Here is a 25,439-nt window from a genome sequence, read left to right on the forward strand (position 1 = left end):
AGCAAACTTATATCTTGTTCATTTTTCAAACAGAAAATTTAGACAAAATCAATACAACGAGCATTACATGTCCTTTGTACATTTATATGTTTCAGTCAAAGTTTACGCGGGAAACTCTTTTAAAAAGTTCCTATTGTGAATTTGCTTTTTGGGACGGCGATATCCCTTTCGTCCCATCGTACGGTGTTACTATATCCAAATATCCAATATATGTATTACTGGCAATTTAGTAAGTAAAGAATTTCGTTACCATTAATGACAATGTACTTAAACATTTACCGAATTCTTTCATATATATAAGATGTCGATTAAAAAAGTTTTACTGTACAATCTGTCTATACTTATATTTTTGCATTGCACACATCCATGTTTGCAGTCTCTGACTGTTAATGACGTCTTTACACCAAATCCTTTGGATATTGGATGTGTACTGATTGATATGGTTATATTAGATACATGATTTTTTTTATTATTTGCAATTGAATTTGAACTAGCTTTGAGTAACTGTTAGGGCTTTTAGATCAGTACTTTTTGCCTTTTGTGTTTTTGTTTTAGTTTTGTTCTTAAGGCTGTGGACTGAATTTGGAGCCATTTGAATGTGCCTGTTCAAGTACGGGAGTCTGTAATTTTGTTTTTGTCGTTGTCTTGCTATATGGAATGAGTTTTGCTCATTGTTGAAGGCCGTACGGTTACCTATACATTGGTATATTTCTGTGTTATTTGGTCTCTTGTGGAGAGTTGTCTCATTGGCAATCATACCACATCTTCTTTTTTATATAGACCAAATATATATACAGATATTTTGAATGTCTATGCAATTCAATGAAAACCGGCCAGTTTCCATTGTTTTCAGGACGGGAAACATGCAGTGCATAAAGGACAACACAACATGTGTTTTAATATTATATCTAGCTGTATCATGGCCTCTTTCTATTTTCGTTGTAGGCTATATTTGAAAAAAAAATATAGCTATATTATTGTATGTCTGAGACTGAAAATAATCTTTGAATGTTTTCTCTGGTCCGAATTCTTTTTTCATAGTCAGAAAGAAACAAATGAACCACGAGCATAAGAGACAACACGGAACAGTGCTACACAATGTATACCATGAACAGATCCAATGACAACGGCATAATTTAAAGTTAAAATATTTATTGGTAAAAATGAGATTGCTTTGATTATCTTTGGCCATGTATGTGAAAGTTCAATAATGTAGAGTCTTTTTTTATGATTTCTCCTTTTCTTGTGAAAATAGTTCATCATCATCATCCAATCTGTCTATTGTTCCGAAAGAGCTAGCAGATTCGATGACATCTGAAAAATATATATACTACTGTAAAATTAATAAGCTAAATTCAATGTAACTTGAATTCATAATTAATCCATTCAACTCACCCATAATGCTAAAACTGACAACAGCAAACATCTCAATTGGCGTCAAAATAATAAATAAGAATAAGCCAAAAGAAATGAAAAAAAATAAATAAATACAGATTGTAGAAAAGTTTCAAATTGGAATTCAATTGTTTGTTACAATTGAGTGGAAATGGTGTATAGAAAAGTGGGTCCTGCAATAAACCCTTGCTTAAATGTGCCGTTCGCTTTTGTTGTTGTTGACGTCTCTGCCATTTTATTTGTACGTTTGTTTTCAGTCAATTGTGTAGTATATCGATGGTGTATGTATACAATCTACCAATTATTGTAACATAAAGTTTATGTATGTTTGGGTTGCTCACACAGTTTTGTCATTATGACAGAACTATAAACAGCTGTCATTTAAGTGGGAGGTTTAGCTAGCTATTATACAATTTCCCTCGGACAATGCCTACCAAGAACATTACAGTTTTCTTCCGTTGGTAGATATAGTCGAGCATGTGTAGTTGTCAGATTTTATGAACTGCCCTCTTTTAAAAAAAAATACATTTGAGTTCGATATTTTTGTTAATCCGTTTTTTTTGTATGGTGTAGGATGTATACAAATACACAGCCACATCCGATATGCCGTGTATGATTTGTACCAAACTTTTTTGTGTTCACTTATCTTTATTCAAATTCTCTCACGGTTTCGATTAGACCTGTTAAAAATCAAAATGTATGCCTATATTCAAGATTTTCCATGGCAGTCCGTTTTCTCGCCCTTCAACCTGGTCGACTATCTTGCAGAAGTAACTTATTGTATTCATTCGTCCAAAATATGCATGAACACATTTGCCACTGCATGTTGCAAGCAACCATGCAATTGCTTGCTTACGAGGATATGAAGATTAGAACAGCCTCCATGTGCCAAATTAAAAATAAAGATGAATTATGAAGCAACTAAAAATTTGTATTGCCCTTTTTGAGATCTGATACCACTGATAAAGTAATACTGTCAGGCAATTCTAGTAGCACAGTTAGCATTTAAAATATCTTTGTAAAGTACTTAATGATCGAAAGTAATTAATAGTTTACCTTTCATATACATTGCATCAATTTCATCTGTTATATCTTCTCTTTCTTGAAGCTCGGTATAACTTTGTCGAGTTTTTTTTCCTTTTTCAGTAGGCGGACTACAACAGCCACAATATTTGTATAGGAATTGCAATATGCATATTTCACAATATTTTATAGTGTAAAACAGAACACATGCGACACCAACGAGAAAACAAACAATTCCAAGGACAGCTGGCAATATCCAAATCAGATCTTTGTGCGAGTCTGGTTGTTGAGTGGTCGAATGGTACCCATATTCTGTAGTTGTAGTCATATTTGCTGAGTAAGATGTATTTGTTGTTTCATTAATTATGTCGTGGTAGGACGTATTTGTTGTCCCATTAAACATGTCATGATAAGACGTATTTGTTGTCCCATTAAACATGTCATGATAAGACGTATTTGTTGTCCCACCAAACAAGTCATTGTATATATCGGTTGTCGCGTTTAAAGCGATGTTTTCTGTTGAATTTCCGAACATTTTTGAAAACTCTAGGTCGAATTAACCATCTGAAAACAAAGAAGGAAAGTTCATAAGGTAAAACATTGTCTAAAACAAATATATAACAAGGAATCTGGCATCCAAACACGATCTTTATACATTCTTATATGATATAATCACTTATACTATGAAATATATGAAATACTGAATAAAAAACATCACAAACTTGTAACACCATATTAACGGGGGTTTGCAATTTCATGTTGAAAAAAAGGTTCGTGCATGCTAGTGAATTCCGGATTGGGATATTCCGTTATGTAGCATATTTGAACTATAAGAATTGTGCTGGTAGCAGTCACGTTTGTTCATTGTAAAGACCTGTAAGTTGCCCTGTGTGTCTTTTTCTCTTCGTTTTTATCACATGTATCATGAACACATTACATCCAATTTCTTTCATTTCATTTCGGTGGGAAAGCTTTTTTAGTTTGTTTTTGTAAAAATATTCACCTTATATTCCTTTTTTGAAGGTTTCCTTGCTCTTATTTACAGTCTTTAATAAAAGTAGATTACGTGTTACAGCGAGAGCGATGCCAACGTGGCACTTAAAGTATAACTCTACTATGCATTTTACCCACGCCTGTAAAAATACATTCTAAGACGCTACCTAAACGATAATTTATGAAAAACATTTAATTTAACTTACTTTTCATGGTTTTTATATTCGTTGTTCTACAAAATCCAACTGACAGGAAGGTTTTTCAAATGTTATGGTTCGTCATCAATGAACCGTTGAGATGTGTGCTGCACATATGAAATTCGATCCATGCATTTTTTGCAAAACAAAACACTTTCACACAGAAAAACCCAAACAAAAATCAGTCATTACTAATTATACATGACGCAATTTGAGTCAAAATATGAGACAAGTGGCGAAGTCAAAAGTACATCTGTTCACCTGCCGATCGCATGCTGATAAAAAAGATACCCTTGATCATCATCTATCAATAATTAGCTTACTCAGCAATTTATCAATCTTTGGATATTGTTTTCGCTATTAGATAATATATTTGATAACTCATTAATATATCAAAATTTTGACACGTTTGCTTTTGTGCACATAGGCCTTTCGCAATTTTTTCATATGAATTTTATTAACCTAGAGGATTTTGTAATGCATTTGAATTTATTAGAGAATCAAAAGAGGTTTCTACTTGTTAAAAATACAATGAGTATGTGCATACTGCATATCGATACAATTATCTACATCATCATTTTGTATTGTGTATGCTTTAAACAGATTCTAGTGCATCTTTTTATTATGCCCAACTCTTTGCTTTTTTCATTTGTTTGATTTGGGGAGGAGCATTTCCATCATGAATATCTTTGCCTCAGACATGAATATTTTACATATCAAAATGCAGAAAACAATTGTATACAAAAGTGAAAATAAATAAGCTTAGTTTAAACATATTTTATAGTCTAAATATACAATAGGATTGGATACAAGTTATAACAACTTAAGATAATCCTCTCCATATAAGTACAATATACAAAATTTCAAGATGACAGCAATTATATATTTCAGTACAATATGAAAAATATACAATAGATATATTATGTTTAAACAGTATAACAGTTGGATACGAGTACACTTTAAGATACAGCAATATTAATCAAAGAATTTTTTTGTATGGCGTATATAACTATGTACATTTCTGAAAAGGATTGTGTTTTGTTCAACAGTAATTTAAATAAGCACGCGTAGCAACAAATCTAAATGAATATATAATTCCGCAAAAAAACTTTCTGGTTACTCTAGAATATCAAATTGTCGCCCCTAAACTAAAAAATAACAACAGTGAGGAGAACAAAAGTCGGAAGCATCACATATGTTGTATTCCTTAGTCTCGTCAGATATTGAAATTGTTACATTGAGGTACTAAGATTTTCCTGTGTAAGTCGGGTAATGTAACATTGATATTATCAATAATCTATTACAAGGAGGTCAAGGTCAAATGAACCATGCCAGACATGAACATCTTTCAATAATCTTTAAAAAAAACCCAACAAATATAGTGCCCATTTGGATTGTATTACCTGATAAAACCAGACCAAACTGCATAAAACTTCATGGTCATATGAATCCTGTCAGACAGACATTCCGATGAACCAGTAACTGATTTTTTTTGTTATCCCTCATTACAAAACCGCTAAAACAAATAAATTAGACGAAGCCACTTTACAAAAAATGACAGTAACGACTGTGACCGAACTGGCAGTTCCTGTATCGGGTTTTACGAAAAGGTGAATTAGACCTAACAAAAAGCTGTTAAATCAATAGCTTCCATGTCGACAGAAACCCTTAATCAAGGAATGTTTGATAGAATTTTCAAGCTCTTCAATATCGTATGACTATCAATCGGATCGGGACGAAAATTGTCCATATAAAAGTGCTGTGGGAGAATCGAAAAGTTCACAATTTGGTAAGGTTTAGTTCTCAATTTACCTACATGGTCCATTTTAAATTGCAAGTTGCGATATAAAGAAAGACTTGACTGTATCGGTCGTACCTTTTATTTCCTGTTCGATAGGATAGATGCCTAAAAAGTAAAAGACGTCACATGCCTTGATTTGACCGGGCAGAGGCGGATTTATAGGGTTTTTTAGGGGGCCCGTGCCCCAAATTTTGTGGGAAAAAAATGTTGATTATATAGGGAATCACTGAAGCATGACTGGAGCGGGTCCCCTCTTAGGCAGTCATTTGGCCCCTTATGAAAATTACTGGATCCGCCAAGTGTTTGCTCATATTTCTTATTGAAGCTTGCTTCAATAGCATTAATTAACCACTAAATGTCAATATCAATGTATTTTGCTTGACCTGTTGATGATCGAACCCATTGCCTCTCTGAGGTAAGAATGCTGATAGCAATACAATTGTAAACAAACTCATCAAATATCAGGAGTAATACTTTATACAACGCATGCCGTTCTGTCTACAAAACTCACCAGCGACGCTCAAGTTATAAAAAGATTAATTGCTAAATGAGTACAAAGCTGAACATTGAGAATCCTTAATTCTAAAAGATTTTGTCACATGCAGCTAAGGTAATCTATTCCTTGAGTAGACGATCCTTAGTACAAATGTAATTCGAAATATTCGAAGTTTTGTAAATAGTTATTTATAATTGAGAGTTCAAGACCATACATAAGTCAGGTAGCAATGTTAACATGTATATATTCGCGCTAAATTCCCGACATTCTCGGGGCCGGCAAAAGTTAAAATATAAAAAAAATATCAAGTACTTTAAATGTCAATCGAATAGATATTACTGAAAATCAAATAATTAATTGTCTTTCTAAAACAAATTTAAATAATTCACTAAATTAATTTTTCACTTTTAACAAAGTCTATTCAAATAAAATTGTCATCTATCAGTTCACTTTTGGCTAGTCCATTTCTTGATGTTCTCTCGAGCTCGGACAGATGCCTCTAGTTTTGGTAGAACTCTTGTCAATCTCTCTGTTGAAGTATCATCATTTTTGTCTTCTACGGATTTCGAGCGGGTACAGTTTTAATATAGGACGTGATGTACGTCCTGCACTAGTTCGTATTATATAGCTGCTCAGCCTCGTGTAAAACCATCGTTTCCGGTGATCAATTCATCAACAACGGCAATGTTACATCGTTTTTTTCGGTAATTTATCATCTTGGACTTGCACTACATCTCCAACTTGAATAGTTTGTAAATTGTTTCCTGTTTGGCGATATGAAACTCTCTTAGCGTCGTTATATACTCGGATTTTCACTGGTTCCAAAAATGTGTTTTGGTGTTGGTGATATGTTTGTAGATCTTACTTTATTGAACAAACTAGCTGCTTACAATTATCTCTTTCTATAATGAAATTGTCCCAGAAGTGACAGTGTAAAATATTTTGTAAAAATAAACAAAATTTATGAAAATTGTTAAAAATTGACTATAAAGGACAATAACTCCTTCAGGGGTCAATTAACCACTTTGGTCAAGTTGACTTGTTTGTAGCTCGTACTTTGCTGTACATTATTGCTATTTACAGTTTAAATCTATCTATAATAATACTCAAGATAATAACAAAAAGCTGCAAAATGTTCTTAAAATTACTAATTCAGGGGTAGCAGCCTATCAACAAAATACCAGATTGATCTAAAAATTCTAAAAGATCTTGACCTACTGAACAATTGTATCCACAGCCCGGTTTCTGCAAATGCTTTGGTTTCAGAGATATGACCCAAAAACTGCATTTTACCACATGTTCTATGTTTAGCCATGTCGGCCATCTTGATTCAGGGGCGGGGTCATCGGACACATTTTCAAACTAGATACCCTTATGATGATTGTGGACAAGTTTGATTAAATTTGTCTCAGGAGAAAATTTTTGTAAAAGGTTACAAAAATTTACAAAAAAATGTTATGAATTGACTTCAGCGTGTGCACTCTTGTTGGTTTTTATCTTGAATATTATTATAGATAGAGATACACTGTAAACAGCAATAATGTTCAGCAAAGTAAAATCTACAAATAAGTCAACATAACCAAAATGGTCAGTTGACCCCTTAAGGAGTTATTGCCCTTTATAGTCAATTCATAACATTTTTTTGTAAATTTTTGTAACCTTTTAACAACTGTCACATAAACTTAACATTAACCAAGATAACTAAACATAGACCAATGAACCTTGAAAATGAGGTTAAGGTCAGATGAACCATGCCAGGCAGACATGTACAGCTAACAATGCTTCTATACAACATATATAGTTGACCTATTACTTATAGTTTAAGAAAAATAGACCATAACACAAAAACTTAACACTGTGCAATGAACCGTGAAAATGAGGTCACGGTCAAATAAAACCTGTGCGACTGACATAAAGATCATGAAATATTTCCATACACCAAATATAGTTGACCTATGGCATATAGTATTAGATAAAAGGACCAAAACTCAAAAATTTAACTTTGACCACTGAACCATGAAAATGAGGTCAAGGTCACATGACATCTGCCAGCTAGACATGCACACCTTACAATCGTTCCATACAACAAATATAGTAGACCTATTGCATATAGTATGAGAAAAACAGACCAAAACACAAAAATTTAACTATAACAACTGAACCATGAAAATGAGGTCAAGGTCAGATGACACCTGCCAGTTGGACATGTACACCTTACAGTCCTTCCATACACTGAATATACTAGCCCTATTGCTTGTAGTATCTGAGATATGGACTTGACCACCAAAACTCAACCTTGTTCACCGATCCATGAAATGAGGTCGAGGTCAAGTGAAAACTGTCTGACAGACATGAGAATCTTGGTACGCACATAGCAAATATAGTTATCCTATTACTTATAAGAGAGAATTCAACATTACAAAAAAATTGAACTTTTTTTTCGAGTGGTCACTGAACCATGAAAATGAGGTCAAGGACATTGGACATGTGACTGACAGAAACTTCGTAACATGAGGCATCTATATACAAAGTATGAAGCATCCAGGTCTTACACCTTCCAAAATATAAAGCTTTTAAGAAGTTAGCTAACGCCGCCGCCGGATCACTATCCCTATGTCGAGCTTTCTGCAACAAAAGTTGCAGGCTCGACAAAAACGGCAAAATTTCCTTTAAATTACCAATTTAGAGGCAGCAACCCAACTGGTTCTCCGAATCATCTGAAAATTTCAGGGCAGATACATCCTGACCGGTTTAACAATTTTACCCCATGTCAGAATTGCCCTAAATGCTTTAATTTCAAAGATATAAGCCAAAATCTACATTTTATCCGTATGTCCTATTTTTAGCCATGGCGGCCATCTTGGTTGGTTGGCCAGTTCATCGGAAACATTTTTTTACCCCAATGATGATTGTGGCCAAGTAGTTCCAGAGAAGATTTGTGTAAAAGTAAACGACGACGGACGCATAGTGATGAGAAAAGGGCCAAGTGTTCTAAAAAGGTTCAATTAACTGATTATTGTGTGAATTTCCAAGGACCATAACTCAACACAAAATCATACTGAAACAAAATTCGAACTAGATATGTTACTGGTCATGATAAAAAAAATAATACAATGTCGATTATCAAATCAACATCTTCAAGCATGACGAAAAAAATTGCAGAAAACCGAAACATTTTAGTGAATTTTACAAGACCAAGGGACCACAACTCTGCACAAAATCGTCATATGGAACAAATTTAAAACTTAAACTTGTCATGATAAAACTTTATACCAACTATAATTGAGATGGGAGCCATCTCTGTGGGCCCCGCTGTGAATAATGTGCATTAAAAAATTGTATCTTTACCATAGGACATGGGTTTGTGAACTGAAATCAAATCAAAGTTTTTGACCTTGACCTTTGACCTAGGAAGTTGTAAATAAATTATGACACACCCTTTGGTGTTGGTTTATAAACATGTCAAGTATAAACTTTGAAATGATAACGGTTCTCAAGATATAGAGCGGACACAATCTTTACCATAGGACATGGGGTTGTCAACTGAAACCAAAGTTTTTGACCTTGACCTTTGACCTAGGAAGTTGCACATAAATTATGACACACCCTTTGGTGTTGGTTTATATACATGTCAAGTATAAACTTTGAAATGATAACGGTTCTCAAGATATAGAGCGGACACGATCTTTACCATAGGACATGGGGTTGTCCACTGAAACCAAAGTTTTTGACCTTGACCTTTGACCTAGGAAGTTGTACATAAATTATGACATACCCTCTGTTATTGTTTTATATACATTTCAGGTATAAACTTTAAAATGATAACGGTTCTCAAGATATAGAGCGGACACAATCTTTACCATAGGACATGGGGTTGTCAACTGAAACCAAAGTTTTTGACCTTGAACTTTGCCCTAGGCAGTCGTTCATAAATTATGACACACCCTCTGGTGTTGGTTCATATACATGTCAAGTATAAACTTTGAAATCATAACGGTTCTCAAGATATAGTGTGGACACGATCTTCACAACAGGACACAGGGTTGTCAACTGAAACCCAAGTTTTTAGACCTAGGAAGTTGTACATACATCATGACACGCCCTCTGGTGGTGGTTAATAAACATGTAAAGTATAAAGTATGAAATCATAATGGTTCTCTAGATATGGAGCGGACACAAAGTTAAAGTGTTACGGACGGACAGACTGATCACTATAGGGCGACCCGCCTTTGGCGGGGCCCTAATTATCAAATCAATATTTTCAAGATTGACCCAAAAAAATGTGGAGATGGATTATTTTAGTGAATTTCCCCAAGTCAAAGGACCACAACTCTGCACAAAACTATCAGACCAGAACAAAATTCAAACTTGATAACTCTGCACAAAATACGAACTTGATCTGTAACTTATGATAAAACAAAACACCAACTTTCAAATCAATATTTTCAAGCATGAAAAACTGATTTCCGGGACTGATGGACGAACACTGCAAATTTTTTTCATATCAACCACTGGATTGGGATATCGTCAGGGAGAAAACTCCACCAGCAGTGTCTTCAACCCAGTGCATGTGAATAAAGTTATCATAGATATAAGTCAAGTCTGGGAACAGTATATCTCATTTATGTTCCTGGTCAAGGATAGCAAAGTCAAATGTTGCTAAGCTACGGTTCTGCATTCTGAAGCCCATGCTTTGAAATGAGTTCCTTTGAGCAATTTCCAGAAATCTAATATTTTATATTATTTAATTATCCAGAACAGTGAAGGAATATCCAGTTCATCTTTTGTTGAAATAAGGACAGATGAAAAGTGATGGCATAAACTCACATTGGTCTTTTTTATTCTGCAGGACAAACATATTTGTCATAGAGATAGGACATGTGCCTAGCAACATTTGGTTCACTGACAACAGATGTAGCATGTGAAATAGATCAGCCTATCCTTTCAAGAGCCTCCCAACAATTTTTGGCTCGGTTCGTTTTGCTCAGAGTTTGCGAAATCTTTTTTCCCTGGTGGTCCTTGAAGAAAATCTACTGTCCTCACTTAATTCTATTGAAAAATACTAAAATTGTGTCAGTCCTATGCAAAATTTTAGTGGTAAAATCCGGAGGACTGACACTTTTCGCAAACTCTGGTTGCTAAGTTTTGGTAATCTATTTAGTGTTTTGTGTACTGTTGTTAATTATTTCTTTTTTTTTTGTCATGGTTTGTTTTGAACCTAACATATCCCTTTGGTATCATTCCTCTCTCTTTTATTGCAATGGAAACAAAACATTTCCCCAGTTGACTAGCTTTACTGACGTGGCATAATGTTGGACAATGTTCTTTCCCATTGAAAGAATACAATAGATATTGTTGTTAGTTCAGTTTATACACTGAGGGTTAAACGAATTATTCACCTGTAGAAAAATTATCTCCTGTATAGTTGAAAATGCATGAATCAACTTTCAAAACTGCATGTAAAGTATCAATAATAAATTGTCAATCTGTTCCATATTTAAATTTCTTGACAAAATTTTCAGAAGTTCCTATTGAAATTTGTGTTTTAAACCATGTAAGATAGTTAACCAGGTGCTCCGCAGGGCGCAGCTTTATACGACCGCAGAGGTCGAACCCTGAACAGTTGGGGCAAGTATGGACAAAACATTCAAGCATGATACAGCTCTGAATTTGGATTGTGATCAAATTTTTGACATTACATGGTTTTTTTTTACACAAAACAAATGCCAAGATTTTACAAATCAATTAAAGATTTCTTCTTCAAACTTTTTAAATCTAAAATTAAATAGTTGACACAGCATAGGTTTCTGACACAGAATGAATGTGGTCTAATGAACTTAAAAGGTTTTTTTTGCCTTTGAGCAAATCACTATGCTGTTGAATATTAATCCTCTCAAAAAAATGTTTGAAGAAATTTTCTTTTTATTTATGAAATCTGAAATGAGAAAAATTTACCCCCCCCCCCCCCTTTTTTTTCACATCCCCGTTTCCCTTTTTCAAAACTGATATCAATTCAAATTTCTAATGGAGTTTGCAACAATAACTACTCATTTAAATACATCATAAAATATTAAGATGTAAAAAAACTGCTTGTTATTACTGAATGGTAAAGATTATTTAAATTTATCAGTTGGTAGTAAAAAGTGTATATACATTGTATATTGTATATAACAAAGATTTAAGTTGATTCTGGACAAAGAAAGATAACTCCAATTAAAAAAATTCTTGCTATTGCACAAATAGGATATTTCTTGCTTACTATTCTGGACAAAGAAAGATAACTCTAATTAAAAAAAAATTTGCTATTTCACAATATTGTGCAATTAGATATTTCTTGCCATTGCACAATACTGTGCAATTGAAAAGACTTGCTATTGCACAATACTTAATATAATAATTTTAGATCCTGATTTGGACCAACTTGAAAACTGGGCCCATAATCAAAAATCTAAGTACATGTTTAGATTCAGCATATCAAAGAGGCCCAAGAATTCAATTTTTGTTAAAATCAAACTTAGTTTAATTTTGGACCCTTTGGACTTTAATGTAGAATTTGAAATTTGAAAACAGGACCAAAAATGAAGAATCTACATACACAGTTAGATTTGGCATATCAAAGAACCCCAAGGATTCAATTTTTGATGAAATCAAACAAAGTTTAATTTTGGACCCTTTGGACCTTAATGTAGACCAATTTGAAAACTGGACCAAAAAAACTTCAATAATCAAGAATCTAAGTACATTTTTAGATTCAACATATCAAAGAACCCAACCGATTCATTTTTTGTCAAAATCAAACTAAGTTTAATTTTGGACCCTTTGGACCTTAATGTAGACCAATTTGAAAACGGGACCAAAAGTTGAGAATCTACATATACAGTTAGATTCGGCATATCAAAGAACCCCAATTATTCAATTTTGATGAAATCAAACAAAGTTTAATTTTGGACCCTTTGGGCCCCTTTTTCCTTAACTGTTGGGACCAAAACTCCCAAAATCAATACCAACCTTCCTTTTATGGTCATAAGCCTTGTGTTTAAATTTCATAGATTTGTATTTACTTATACTAACATTATAGTGCGAAAACCAAGAAAAATGCTTATTTGGGTCCCTTTTTGGCCCCTAATTCCTAATCTGTTGGGTCCTAAACTCCCAAAATAAATACCAACCTTCCTTTTGTGGTCATAAACATTGTGTTTAAATTTCATAGATTTCCATTTACTTAACCTAAGGTTATTGTGCAAAAACCAAGAAAAATGCTTATTTGGGCCCTTTATTGGCCCCTTATTCCTAAACTATTGAAACCAAAACTCCCAAAATCAATCCCAATCTTTCTTTTGTGGTCATAAACCTTGTGTCAAAATTTCATAGATTTCTATTAACTTAAACTAAAGTTATGGTGCGAAAACCAAGAAAATGCTTATTTGGGCCCTTTTTGGCCCCTTATTCCTAAAATGTTGGGACCAAAACTCCCAAAATCAATACCAACCTTCCTTTTATGGTCATAAACCTTGTGTTAAAATTTCATAGATTTCTATTCACTTTTACTAAAGTTAGAGTGCGAAAACTAAAAGTATTCGGACGCCGGACGACGACGCCGACGCCAACGTGATAGCAATATACGACGAAATTTTTTTCAAAATTTGCGGTCGTATAAAAACTTGAAAATATATAATTGATATTGAATCAATTCAATACATGCAGATTTGTGAGTTGACACACACATCTTCATTTTTTGTACAATTACTTCAACAGACAAGGATAAATCAATATGCCCGCTTCCATCATAATGGCAATTAATTGGTGTTTGACATCCTATTTCAGTAGTTTTATTAATGATGTGCATTCCTTATGTACCATGTATGTGACAATGCAATCTCTCTCCATACATCCTTCACTGTAAATACTCTACACATCAATAACAAATGATTTTTTTTTAAAGTTTTTTTTTATTTGTGTACAATAGTACATTGTCCACCTCAGAAAGTTGTATGAGGTCTGCTTGTCGTGAATCTTGGACGATTCAGTCTTCTGTGAATTCTGTGTGTCAGTGGGAATCTAATCTTTGAGTTCTGAAAAAAAAAAATACAACCAGCTATTAATATGCATTATTCAACAAGCTATCAAGTTACACAGCAGAACTGTTATTTTAGACTGACTGATCAATCAAAACTGTGAATAATTTCAGATCCTTGCTAATGACCTTGGTGGGTAAAGTTGCAGTTATCTTGTTACAAATGTATATAGTACATATTCAGTGTTTAACCCATATATTTTTCTGTATCTAGAGCCTGTAACATCCATAATTCACTTCACACTGACATAAGATAATCAGGGAAGGCGACTGGTTTTATTAATGTAGCACATTACTTCTGGCTTTATCTAACAATGTGTCAGCAAGTCAAGGGAACGTGCAAGTACCGTACAGTGAAAATATCAACCTCTCTAAGTGCAAACTGGATGATTTGAATAGTAAGAACAATCTTTATCAAACAAAATGTACAGCGCAATTTCAATAAATTGAATTGATATCATTGTCTTGTCATAGATAACTATCATATAAAGTAGCAGCAAATTGTAGGACTGAAATAATTTCTGATAATTAAACAAATTTCTGTATTTCCCCTGATAAGTCAGGAGCCTTTACAGTGTACTGTACATTAAATTACTGATCTGTAACATCCATAATTCACTTCACACTGACATTAGGTACACAGGGAAGGCGACTGGTTTTATTAATGTAGCACATTACTTCTGGCTTTATCTAACAATGTGTCAGCAAGTCAAGGGAACGTGCAAATATATTGAAATCCTCTTGTGTGGTTCAATTCCACTTAACATGTCAACTAATTAAAATTGCAATTGAATCTGAAACAATCATTGAATATAAGCTCTTCATGATCAATTCAAAGAACAAAATGTATGGAGTAGAACAAATTTTTCGGTGAAGATGGGAAATGGGAAGTTTTTTGTTATTTTTTACATGACAAAGAACAATATTTTGATAACTGACTTTGTGAAATGGAAACGACATCTAGTAGACTATAAGAACTATTTAAGATCTCAAACTCCTTGCAGGACATTTACCTTGTCCAAAATGTGCCCAGTACTGTTGTTTACTGTACAAAGCATAGAGAGACAAAAAAAAGAAAGACTGTTAACCACTTATTTTTAACGTCCATTAAGTTTGACAATAATCGAGGAGATTTTAAACTATTTTGAACCTGTAACTTGTAACAGAGAACAGTATTCTTCTTTTTAAAACACCAATCTGCCAGTTATACAACAGAAAATAAATCTGATGAAAGCAATTTTTTTTTAAAGTTTCTCAATTGTTGTTTCATGTTCTGTATCTTACTGTCCATTATAATTTATGCATTTCACTTCTGATCTGTAACATCCATAATTCACTTCACACTGACATTAGATAGACAGGGAAGGCGACTGGTTTTATTTATGTAGCACATTACTTCTGGCTTTATCTAACAATGTGTCAGCAAGTCAAGGGAACGTGCAAATATATTGAAATATTTTCTTTGCACTGATAAGGTTCAAGGCCACTTCCAAAATCAATCAATAAACTAAAACTAGGACAATTGAAAAATTCTTTACAAAAACGAAACATATTGGATAGGACTTGTGAATTCTTTTCAACAAGGGTGGGAAGGGAGGAAAATAATTTTCAATTTTGATTAGACTTAAAATAATATTTTGGTTTTTAATACATATATATTCATGAAATCAAAATTCACGTTATAATTGACTTGACTATCCTGCCATTTAGTGTTTTTGTTACATGAGCAAACAAAAGCAACAAAGACTAAAATTCTAAGACTTGGAAACAATTTATCTATGCAGATTTGAAAATTTAAAATCAATTATACCAAAATTTGAATATCAAAACTTGTACTGTTGATGAACAAAAAGGAAGACAATCCATAACTATTTTTGAACATACCCTCTTGTCATAGGAAACAATCATATTATAAGTTACAGTGGCAGATCCAGAGGGGGGGTTCCGCACTCCCCTTTATTTTGGCCGATCAATGCATTTGAATCGGGACATATGTTTGCACCCCCCCTGCCGAAAATTCCTGCATCCGCCACTGAGTTATCTACATTCATATCCGTAGATGGATATTTTAACACCCTCTAAAGTACCCCAGTACACCATGAGGCGTAGCCGAAGGGTGTACAGGGTACTGAACGTAGATAACGAATTTATCCCCGGTCTTAGTCCGAATCGGGCGAGTTTTATGGGATACAAAGTGTAACGCGAAAACAACGTTTTTTTCATTATCTAAAAAAGTTTTATTGAAATTTGGATATTTTACATATTTATTACGGAGTGTAGGGTACTACCTTTGGTAGAACCCTACAGGTAGTCAAATATAAGACGTTTTTAATAAGGAGACAGAGAAACTGGATTGAGTAAAATTTGGTGCTCAATGTTGCGAGTGTTACGCCATAGATGGTGTGACGTCAACGTGGGTAATTTGCATAGCATTTCAGTAGTCCCATTCCTTGAAAATGTGGCAGTCAAGTGATGCATTTAATGAAATGAGTGTAAATGACCGGCATAATAGGACAAAATCATTAATGAATTAAATATTTAATTACTAACATCATGGATAATCTACAGATTTCAATATTTCACAAGGAGCAACAATGGAACTAAGGAAAACTTGCGCGAAGTTCCCAGGGATAATGGTTAGCAACACCCAGGGGCTATGGGTTTTGTAACGACGTGCGTTAACCAATCAAAATCCTAGATATATACTAAGCTGGGGATAATAAGCATTATCTGACTTCAAGCAGCAAGTTATGGAACTTAAGATACTTCTGTTGCGCAAAGGGACTTTTTTTTTTAGAGAGTTCAGGGATCTCCATGGATGAAAATTGAACCATGGAGGAACTTTCACCATTACAAACCGTGTCTACGCTGTACAGTGTAGCGCGATCGGAAATATTTTATCCCCCATACAAGGAATGGTGAACATGCTAATTCATGGCTTATTTAAATTATATTTATTTGAATTTTCATTATCTTCTTCTTCTTCCAGGTAAGGAACCGGATTCATTGCTGAATTAGAAGTATCAATATGTTCATTTATTGCCGTTTTTAACCATTCAAATGCCAAGTCTTCATGGTCCCCCCTTAGTCGAGAATGACAAAAAGCTGTCATGAGGGTCCCCATGTAGATTTCTTGTAATTTTGGTAATTGTTATGGGGGTTAAAAATCATATGATGTGGAGCTTATTTTTCATGGACACTGTCAAATTCAGAACCTATTACCGGTATAGCTGATTTGCAGCAACAACAAAACGATTCGTACGGGTTATGTAAAAGGTTAAAGAGATTTGTAAAGCAAATGCAAAGGTTTTTAATGACTTTATCTGACAAATTGATGCTGTGCAACATGTATCTTTCGAGTCTGAATAGAAACCGGAAACGCGGATGTATCAATTTGAATGTAATATACGAAATGAATTCGGAATTACGATACGATATTTCTTTCAGGAAATATTTATAAGTTTTTACTTTTAAACTTTTAAAGTAGTTCTAAATTATCGTTACAGCAGTAATCGAGTTATTTGCGATGAAATAATATTTACTGTTTTGCGTCTTATTTTGTACTTCTTAAAAAAGGGGGATGCTGATTGCGTACGTCAAAATAAAGCACGTGGTCGACTTGTTAAACTGTTTTCTTTGTAACTGGATTATTAATTTATTTATTTAATCTAAATTATCATAATCATTTGCTGAAATTTAGTTGATTCAATTCGACAAATGGATCGTCTATCCACAGATAGTATTCTCCTGTCTGGTTTGTTGATCTACCTGTACAAGCTCAGGTACAAGTGATTAGCGATCTTAATCCGGATATCCCTCAGGCGTCAGAACTGTGTTGGATTATAACATAAAAAGCCTAAGGGTTATGCAATTACATGCATTTGATTATAATTGATAAAAAAATGGCGTCGGGCTACAAAAAATGATGAAGTTTTGAACGATGGCGGAAGACAATTTAACGATGGCGCAAGACAATTTAACGATGGGGCGAGTCATTTGACGATGGCGCAAGACATTTTAACGATGGCGGGGCGCCATCGTTAAACAGGCCATGGAGATCCCTGGAGTTTCTTTCCACTGTTAAAGGCAGGGGCCTCCAACCAATTATTGTATCGTACAAAGTACTTTATACATTCAACTTCTGATCTGTAACATCCATAATTCACTTCACACTGATACTAGATACTCAGGGAAGGCGACTGGTTTTATTAATGTAGCACATTACTTCTGGCTTTATCTAACAATATGTCAGCAAGTCAAGGGAACGTGCAAGTACCGTACAGTGAAAATATCAACCTCTCTAAGTGCAAACTGGATGATTTGAATAGTAAGAACAATCTTTATCAAACAAAATGTACAGCGCAATTTCAATAATTTGAATTGATATCATTGTCTTGTCATAGATAACTATCACATAAAGTAGCAGCAAATTGTAGGACTGAAATAATTTCTGATAATAAAACAAATTTCTGTATTTCCACTGATAAGTCAGGAGCCTTTACAGTGTATTGTACATTAAATTACTGATCTGTAACAGCCATAATTCACTTCACACTGACATTAGGTAGACAGGGAAGGCGACTGGTTTTGTATCATTCATACTCATGATATCTGTTCAAGAAATCAAAATCAAAATGGTTTAATCATTGTTTGTAATGATGCAATTTTACATCATGCCTAGCACACTTGACACAACTAACTAGTCAGATTTAAAACTAAGGAGCCCTACTTTAAACTTGCTCAAAACTGATCTTTAATAATAATATAAACTATACAAGATTAATACTAAAATGGTATGTCCTATTAGAGATTGATGAAGTATCAAAATAAATGAACAGACAGCGTGACAATCAAAACTTGTACAGACCTGTGTGGAACAAATATACTTAATATCTATATCTTAAAAGGTTCGTAAGATGGACACTTCTAACCTCTTATTAAAACCTATGGTCTGTAGTGTTGATTAAGTTTATTACAATAAAAGAAAAAGATTCCAAACCTATTTTGAACAGTGAACAATCACATTATCTATATATTAAACAGCAAACAGTAAGTTATACTAGTGGTTAAACAACAAAAGTCATATTTTTGGGGGGAATTGTGACATCCATTATTCACTTCACACTGATACTAGATACTCAGGGAAGGCGACTGGTTTTATTAATGTAGCACATTACTTCTGGCTTTATCTAACAATATGTCAGTAAGTCAAGGGAACGTGCAAGGATAGTGTATTTATGATTGATCAGATCAAGATATTTCACCTGAAAATATGATCGACTGTACATGTAATTATTGCTTTCTGTGACATATTTTTGTGTTTCATAAACTTTTGGAGAGAGGAAGTAGAATGGACATTGATACTTCACATACATGAAATTGCTTGACATTATTTCTTCTACATTTGGAAGCAGCTACTTCTTCAACTTTAATGATCTGTATTGTTGAGGCTCTAGCTCTATGTCTGGCTCCCATGTCACGATCTGTAATCAAATGAAGTGTGTTTTATTTACTGTAAAGTCAGAAATTATTGCCAGGTTTTTATTATTGCGAATAATACAACATAGCTGTAAACGCAATAATTAAAACTCGCATTTTGTAATATTTTAACTGAATTAAGCATGACTTTTCTCAAAATCGCAATAATAAATGCACACAATAATTTCTGAATTTAAAGTACATCACAATATTCAAGCAAAATATTCTATTGTTTTTTTGTATTCTTTTTACCACAAGAGACCTCTTATAAAAAGTGTACAGTATTCAGTATTTACGGTTAAAATAAAATATATCTTGCTTTCTTTTGGCTTTTATAAAATTGTACAAGACCAATTTCAACTAAATTCTCTATGGGCACTTTCTTATGGCATTAACTTATGCCTGTGTGTACTATTATTTTATACTTCTAATTCTGATTAATGAACTTGCCCCAAAGACTACCTTTTGGCATTAAAATATTCCTACATGAGGCCACAATTAAAAATATTTCAGTTTGCCCAAACCCGACCCATGATGACTGGGTGTGGGTAGGTAGGTAGGCAAATTCTTTTTTGAAAATATTAAAAGATCTTAAAACAGTATATCTTTTTTTTCTCTGTCAAACCTTTGTAGAGACAACCAAAAGCCATGAATTTAAAACCTCTATAAATAAATTAGTCCACTATATGATTTGTATCCTGAGATGTTTATAACCCTGACAATTGCTAACTGTGTGAAAGGGCTGTTGGATTTGTGAAGTGATTTTCAACAGTTCCATCAACACGATGTTTGTGTAAAAAAAATATCAGCTGATTATGTAATGATTAAATTTGTTTGCAGTTTTTAAATCCTATTTCTATTAAAATAGATTAAATGTCCTAAAATATTCATATGAATTATTATCTACCATCCTTAGTTTGTGTCTTTTTTATGTTTTGAAAACAAATTTATATTTTACATTATCACACAGGTAAACCAATTTGGCTATAAATAGATCAAAGCATGTTCTGTAGAATCTCCAAACTAAAAACGTATTTGTTATAATTTTATTTCTTTAAATAATCAAGTTTAAATTTTTGAAAATAATCATTATTGATAAAATGTAATTGCACAAAGTTAACGTTTTCTGAAGATTTTATTTTTAGGTCATGGTTCTAGGGGCTTTCTCACAAATTGTATAAAAATCCAATATGGCGTCCATTTTTGCACATGTGAAAAAATATTTCTGACAAAAGTCAGATTTCTCTTGTCAAAAGGGATTTATATTTATATTGCAATAAATTATTCAGAAGGAGTTACATTCAGTTAAGATTATATTTCTGATTCTGTGAGCCATTATAGTTTTATCAAATTCTCCCAAACAGCAACGTACTGACTGTCTAATGAGACTTGTAAATTTGAACTATTTGAATAAAAGGGCATCTAATTTACATGATAAAGGAAGATTATAATTAAAGACAACAATTTATCAAGAAATAATTCCTTTTTATTCAGTAAAAACAAAATCTTCCTGCAAGATTGTAAATTCGCAACTTCCAGATCCATTTCCTGTCAGAATAACATTGAAAATATTCGATTGCGCATGGTTTTGAACAAATCTACCTGAATATTCTTATCAGATATTCGATAACACGATGAAATTAACATTGAGCATATAGGTAAGAGTTTGGTAGTACAAACAACTACAGCGTAAAAAAACTGTGCCACTTCACTTGTTTTACTTCTTTATGTTTGTTAAATCAGAAGATAAAAACAGAGAACATCGAATATCGATTAACTGCGTCTCTTATGCGCTTTCTTTTAATCTTATTCACAATTACTTTCAAACGCAAAGACGACAAACATTAAGTTTTGGACCCAAAATAAATCCGAAAAAAAAAAAAATTCTTCCAAAAAACGTCAAAAAAAGAATTTGAGTCGGCGGGTTTATTTTGGGTCGGTCGCTTTTGGGCAAACATACAATTCTTTTTATTTTGGCCTGAGGCCACAATTAAAAAAAATTTGGTTTGCACAAACCCTACCCAAAGGCTGAGACAGTGGGTAGGTAGGTAGGCATTTTCTTCCTTTTTTTCAAAAAGAGAAATTGAAATATCGGGTGTTTATTAGTCTTCATGCCTATCTGATTAAAAAAAACTTCTTCAAATCAGGACAATAAAAGAATTTGAGTAGGCAGCTTTTTTCTGGGTAGGTAGCGTTTGGGCAAACAAACCTATTCTTTTTTATGGCCCGAGCAATTTTCAACTTTATCCACTGTGTTTATTGCATCTGATGTTTGGACTTGGAAATTATGGACTTACAACATTGTGTTACTGCACCAGCTGCTGTCAGATCTCTGTACTCTCTGTACATGTTATGGATACCACTTCTGGACACATATCTCAACCAGATACCAATGTTCTTTACTTTAACTGGCTTCTTTTCATAAACCTAGAAAACAGAATATAAAATTTACTATCACTTTTGATATCATAAATTATTATTTTTTCCTGAGCAAAGTTGATTATCAAACAGTAATAATAGTGACGGATTACAATGCAAAATATAAAATTGGTATTTTTCAGATTATAAAATATCAAGATATTAAAGTCAATATTTAGTATAATCTTTTGCGATATCAGATATTAAGGTATCCTAGCCTTGATTCATCAAACGATCATTTAGATAGGCATGTACCATGATGGATGTTCTATGAAAAGCAAATAACATGACTTCTCTAAACATGTGAAAACATTTAACATTATTCATTTTGTCAAGTTCTAAGGTTCAAAATGAATTTTCTCTTTTTTTCCTGCTATATTGAACTAATCAAGTTATGCTTGGAATTTTTAATTTCATTTAAAGTTCCCTTGTATATCAGAAACTTGAGGGCACATTTTCAGATACATGAACCACTAATTTCTTGTTCGATATTCAATAATGAAGACAATTATTTAATATGTGCAAATTAACAAATGCCAGGGTTTCCCCTGGGTCAATTATTTTTTTCGCCACCTCTTTCGCCAAATTCATTTCAATTTGTCATATAATACAATCAACACCTTTATTAATTACTCCTTTGATGCCGATAGCTATAAATGCAATCAGCTAATTATTAATTTTCTGTCAAAATCTTAACGAGTTCAAGGTGAATTCCGAGTATTGTCTGATCGGGTAAAGTCCGAGAAACCCGAAAAAAGTAAATAAACAAGATGGCTGAAAATAAATCGTTATATATATTTCTTTCGCCAATGACGAATTTTAATCGCCACAATTATTATTTTTTCGCAAATTGCGAAAATGGCGACCGCCAGCGGAAACCCTGAAATGCCACCCAAAATGACTGTTGAGACAGTCAAAGTCTTGCTCCAAGATCTGAAAACTTCATAGTTGAAGGTTTCAAGATATTAAATGGTTACGTTCAGTTCTCCGATGATGGTGTGTTACATCCATAATTCACTTCACACTGAGATATTCTGCAGGGAAGGCGACTGGTTGTATTAATGTAGCATATTTCTTCTAACTTTATCAAACATTTCAGTTTGTAAGCTAAGGGAAATTGCATGTTACAAGCAGAGGTTTGATGAGTGGCTCCAAAAGATGGTACCCTTGCAAAGGAGAAACTAAAATACATTTTTTTCTTACCTGTTGAACAGACAAGATTTCACCACTCATCTTCTTCATTTTTCTCAACTGAGAAACAAAGTACCAAAATCTTGATTTTGCTGTACATTTGTCTTGTGCAAATATTTTCATCTGATAGAGTGGTGGAGCTCTATTTTTGTCAGATGGCAGAGATCTGCCAATGACCTTGTACTCCTTTAACTGTAAAAGAAAAACATAATATATTGTAAAATGTATCCACATTTGAAATTCGACTCACTCAGGTGTTTCTGTTGAAAATAGTGAAAGAAGTTGGTATGAAATTCTTAGAAAATATTGCATTCAAATAAATTTATAGTTCCTACTAACAATACATGTATTATGTTCAGTCTAAGAAAGAACTATGCTTACATTTTTACATTAATAACAACTATCGCTATTTTGTGCCTTTTTCCTTTGATCTTTTTTTGTAATAATTTTTTCTATCATGCTCCTTGCTTGAGATAGAAATTTATCGCTAGAAACTAAGGAGGCATGTGGCGTTGCTAATGAAATTGACAACGTTGTCATACGTAAAATAGCAATAAACAGATTATCATTGGTCATCTCAAATTGATTTCTTTTCTCGCTTTCGCCATGACGGCTCAAGCGAGAAAACCAGTCTCGGTGAGATGATCAATGATAATCTAAGTATCTGAACATTCATAAATTTTTGTTCTCTTTCAAAAGACAAAACTTGCTCTAATTACTAATGCATACAAAATGATAGTCACATAATGGGGTCATCTGACAACACATAGATTATGTTACCATTATCTTAAATGTAAATGCAGCAGCATATTGAATGCTAGCTGTGGAACAGTAGCTCTTAGGTCCTCATGTTATTTTTTTCACTATTTGAGGATCATAGAGCTATGTACTTTTTCCCCCATTTCAAAACTGGAATTTCCACTCAGGTTCAGATCGCCAAATTATTGTTTATCTTCTAAACAAATAATAAAAAATAACACAAGGACACGGTTCCGAAGCTCATTGAATGCAAACAAAAAATTCAATACGCAAGATTTTGCTTGAAAAGTTTTAAAATTTGTGGTGCTTTAAGGTTCACAAGCAAAAGGACAGTTGCCACGTGTTGACCATGAACTTCTGAGCACTTAAGTACATTTTTGGTTTTGGTTGAAAAATGTGTTGCTCTAGACAGAGATTACTCTGACGTCCAACAGCTGTTTTGCCAGACAAGCTGGGGCTGTGGGACGTCAGAGCTCGTCCCATATCATAAAGTGGATATTTGCCCGTCAAAAATGGATGCTGCTTCATCGCTTCTGGTGTCAACTAACGGCCTTGGAATTATATAAATCGGGTACCAATTAGTTCATTTTTCATTTATCTCTTCATTTATGTAAGCTTCACCTAACTGTAACCCTTTATTTTTCCATATTTAAACAATTTTCACAGTGACCCATTGATTCAGACATTTTTACTTTTATTTTCAAACGAACATCAAGATTATCACATGACCACGAGAAAAAAGTGATGGTTTAAGCAAATGACCAAAATCGAACACCTCGTTCATTTACGATGCAAGTAATCTTAATGTCCGAGAGCTTCTGATTGTTATCGTGGTTGGCACTAAATGCTTAATACCGATCTCCTGTATAGATGAAAAATCGTGGTTGGCCACTAAATGTTAAACATCGATCTCCTATAAAGGATGTGAAAAAAGTATAAATATTTGCATATTTGAGTCTCAAGGTCGCGAAATCTATTGTAACTTGGACGTCAGAGTAGTCTCGGACTAGTGTTGCTCAGTCTGTATTTTGTCTAGTACTTCTTCATAAATTTTAATTGCACACATGGTATCTTTTCTATTCATTTTTTTTTTACATTTGTGAACACCACATTTACATTCCCGCCTTTTGATTTTATATACATTTAGGTCAGAAATAAACCTTTTCGTAGATGTGACTTGTGACGTTGTGTGAAACATATTTCAAATATTATTGTATAATTTTAGTCTTAATTTTTCGACGTTCTAAATAGGGTACTTTTTGAAAGAAATACGATTAAAATAAAATATAAGCCATCCCATTTGCAATCAGATATGTTTAAGTACGTTAGAGTTCTTCCAAAGTGACTAAAATTATACTTTTACGTGGATACATGCACCTCCCCCTTTTTTTAAAATGCAACTTAAAAACCGATTACACGGGCAAAATGTTACAAATAAATCGATTACATTGACTGACAACAAACTTGAATTTATATTGTTAACACAATTTATCACTGGAGTTATAAAATTAGTGTTTTATTGTGAAAAAGAATCACTGTATACCTCGCCTAGGACTTTCATGGCGAACACGAGGAAAGAAAAGACAACTCTCGTACATTTTCACGATGACGAGA

At 33.4% G+C, this 25,439-nt stretch overlaps 1 protein-coding gene across 1 annotated transcript; it reads right to left on the reverse strand.

Moving 5' to 3' along the window:
• Positions 1-13,834: 13,834 nt before the first annotated feature.
• Positions 13,835-25,416, reverse strand: LOC139512516 (large ribosomal subunit protein eL20-like). The gene is made up of 5 exons (XM_071300177.1): positions 25,369-25,416; positions 23,079-23,258; positions 21,755-21,884; positions 19,353-19,462; positions 13,835-13,977 (listed from the first exon to the last, which is right to left on the reverse strand). The coding sequence occupies exons 1-5, from the start codon at positions 25,384-25,386 to the stop codon at positions 13,885-13,887; spliced, it is 531 nt and encodes a 176-aa protein (XP_071156278.1). The 5' UTR covers positions 25,387-25,416; the 3' UTR covers positions 13,835-13,884.
• Positions 25,417-25,439: the final 23 nt, after the last annotated feature.

The sequence above is a fragment of the Mytilus edulis genome, chromosome 1 (genome assembly GCF_963676685.1).
Source record: "Mytilus edulis chromosome 1, xbMytEdul2.2, whole genome shotgun sequence".
In the NCBI taxonomy this organism is placed as follows: domain Eukaryota; kingdom Metazoa; phylum Mollusca; class Bivalvia; order Mytilida; family Mytilidae; genus Mytilus; species Mytilus edulis.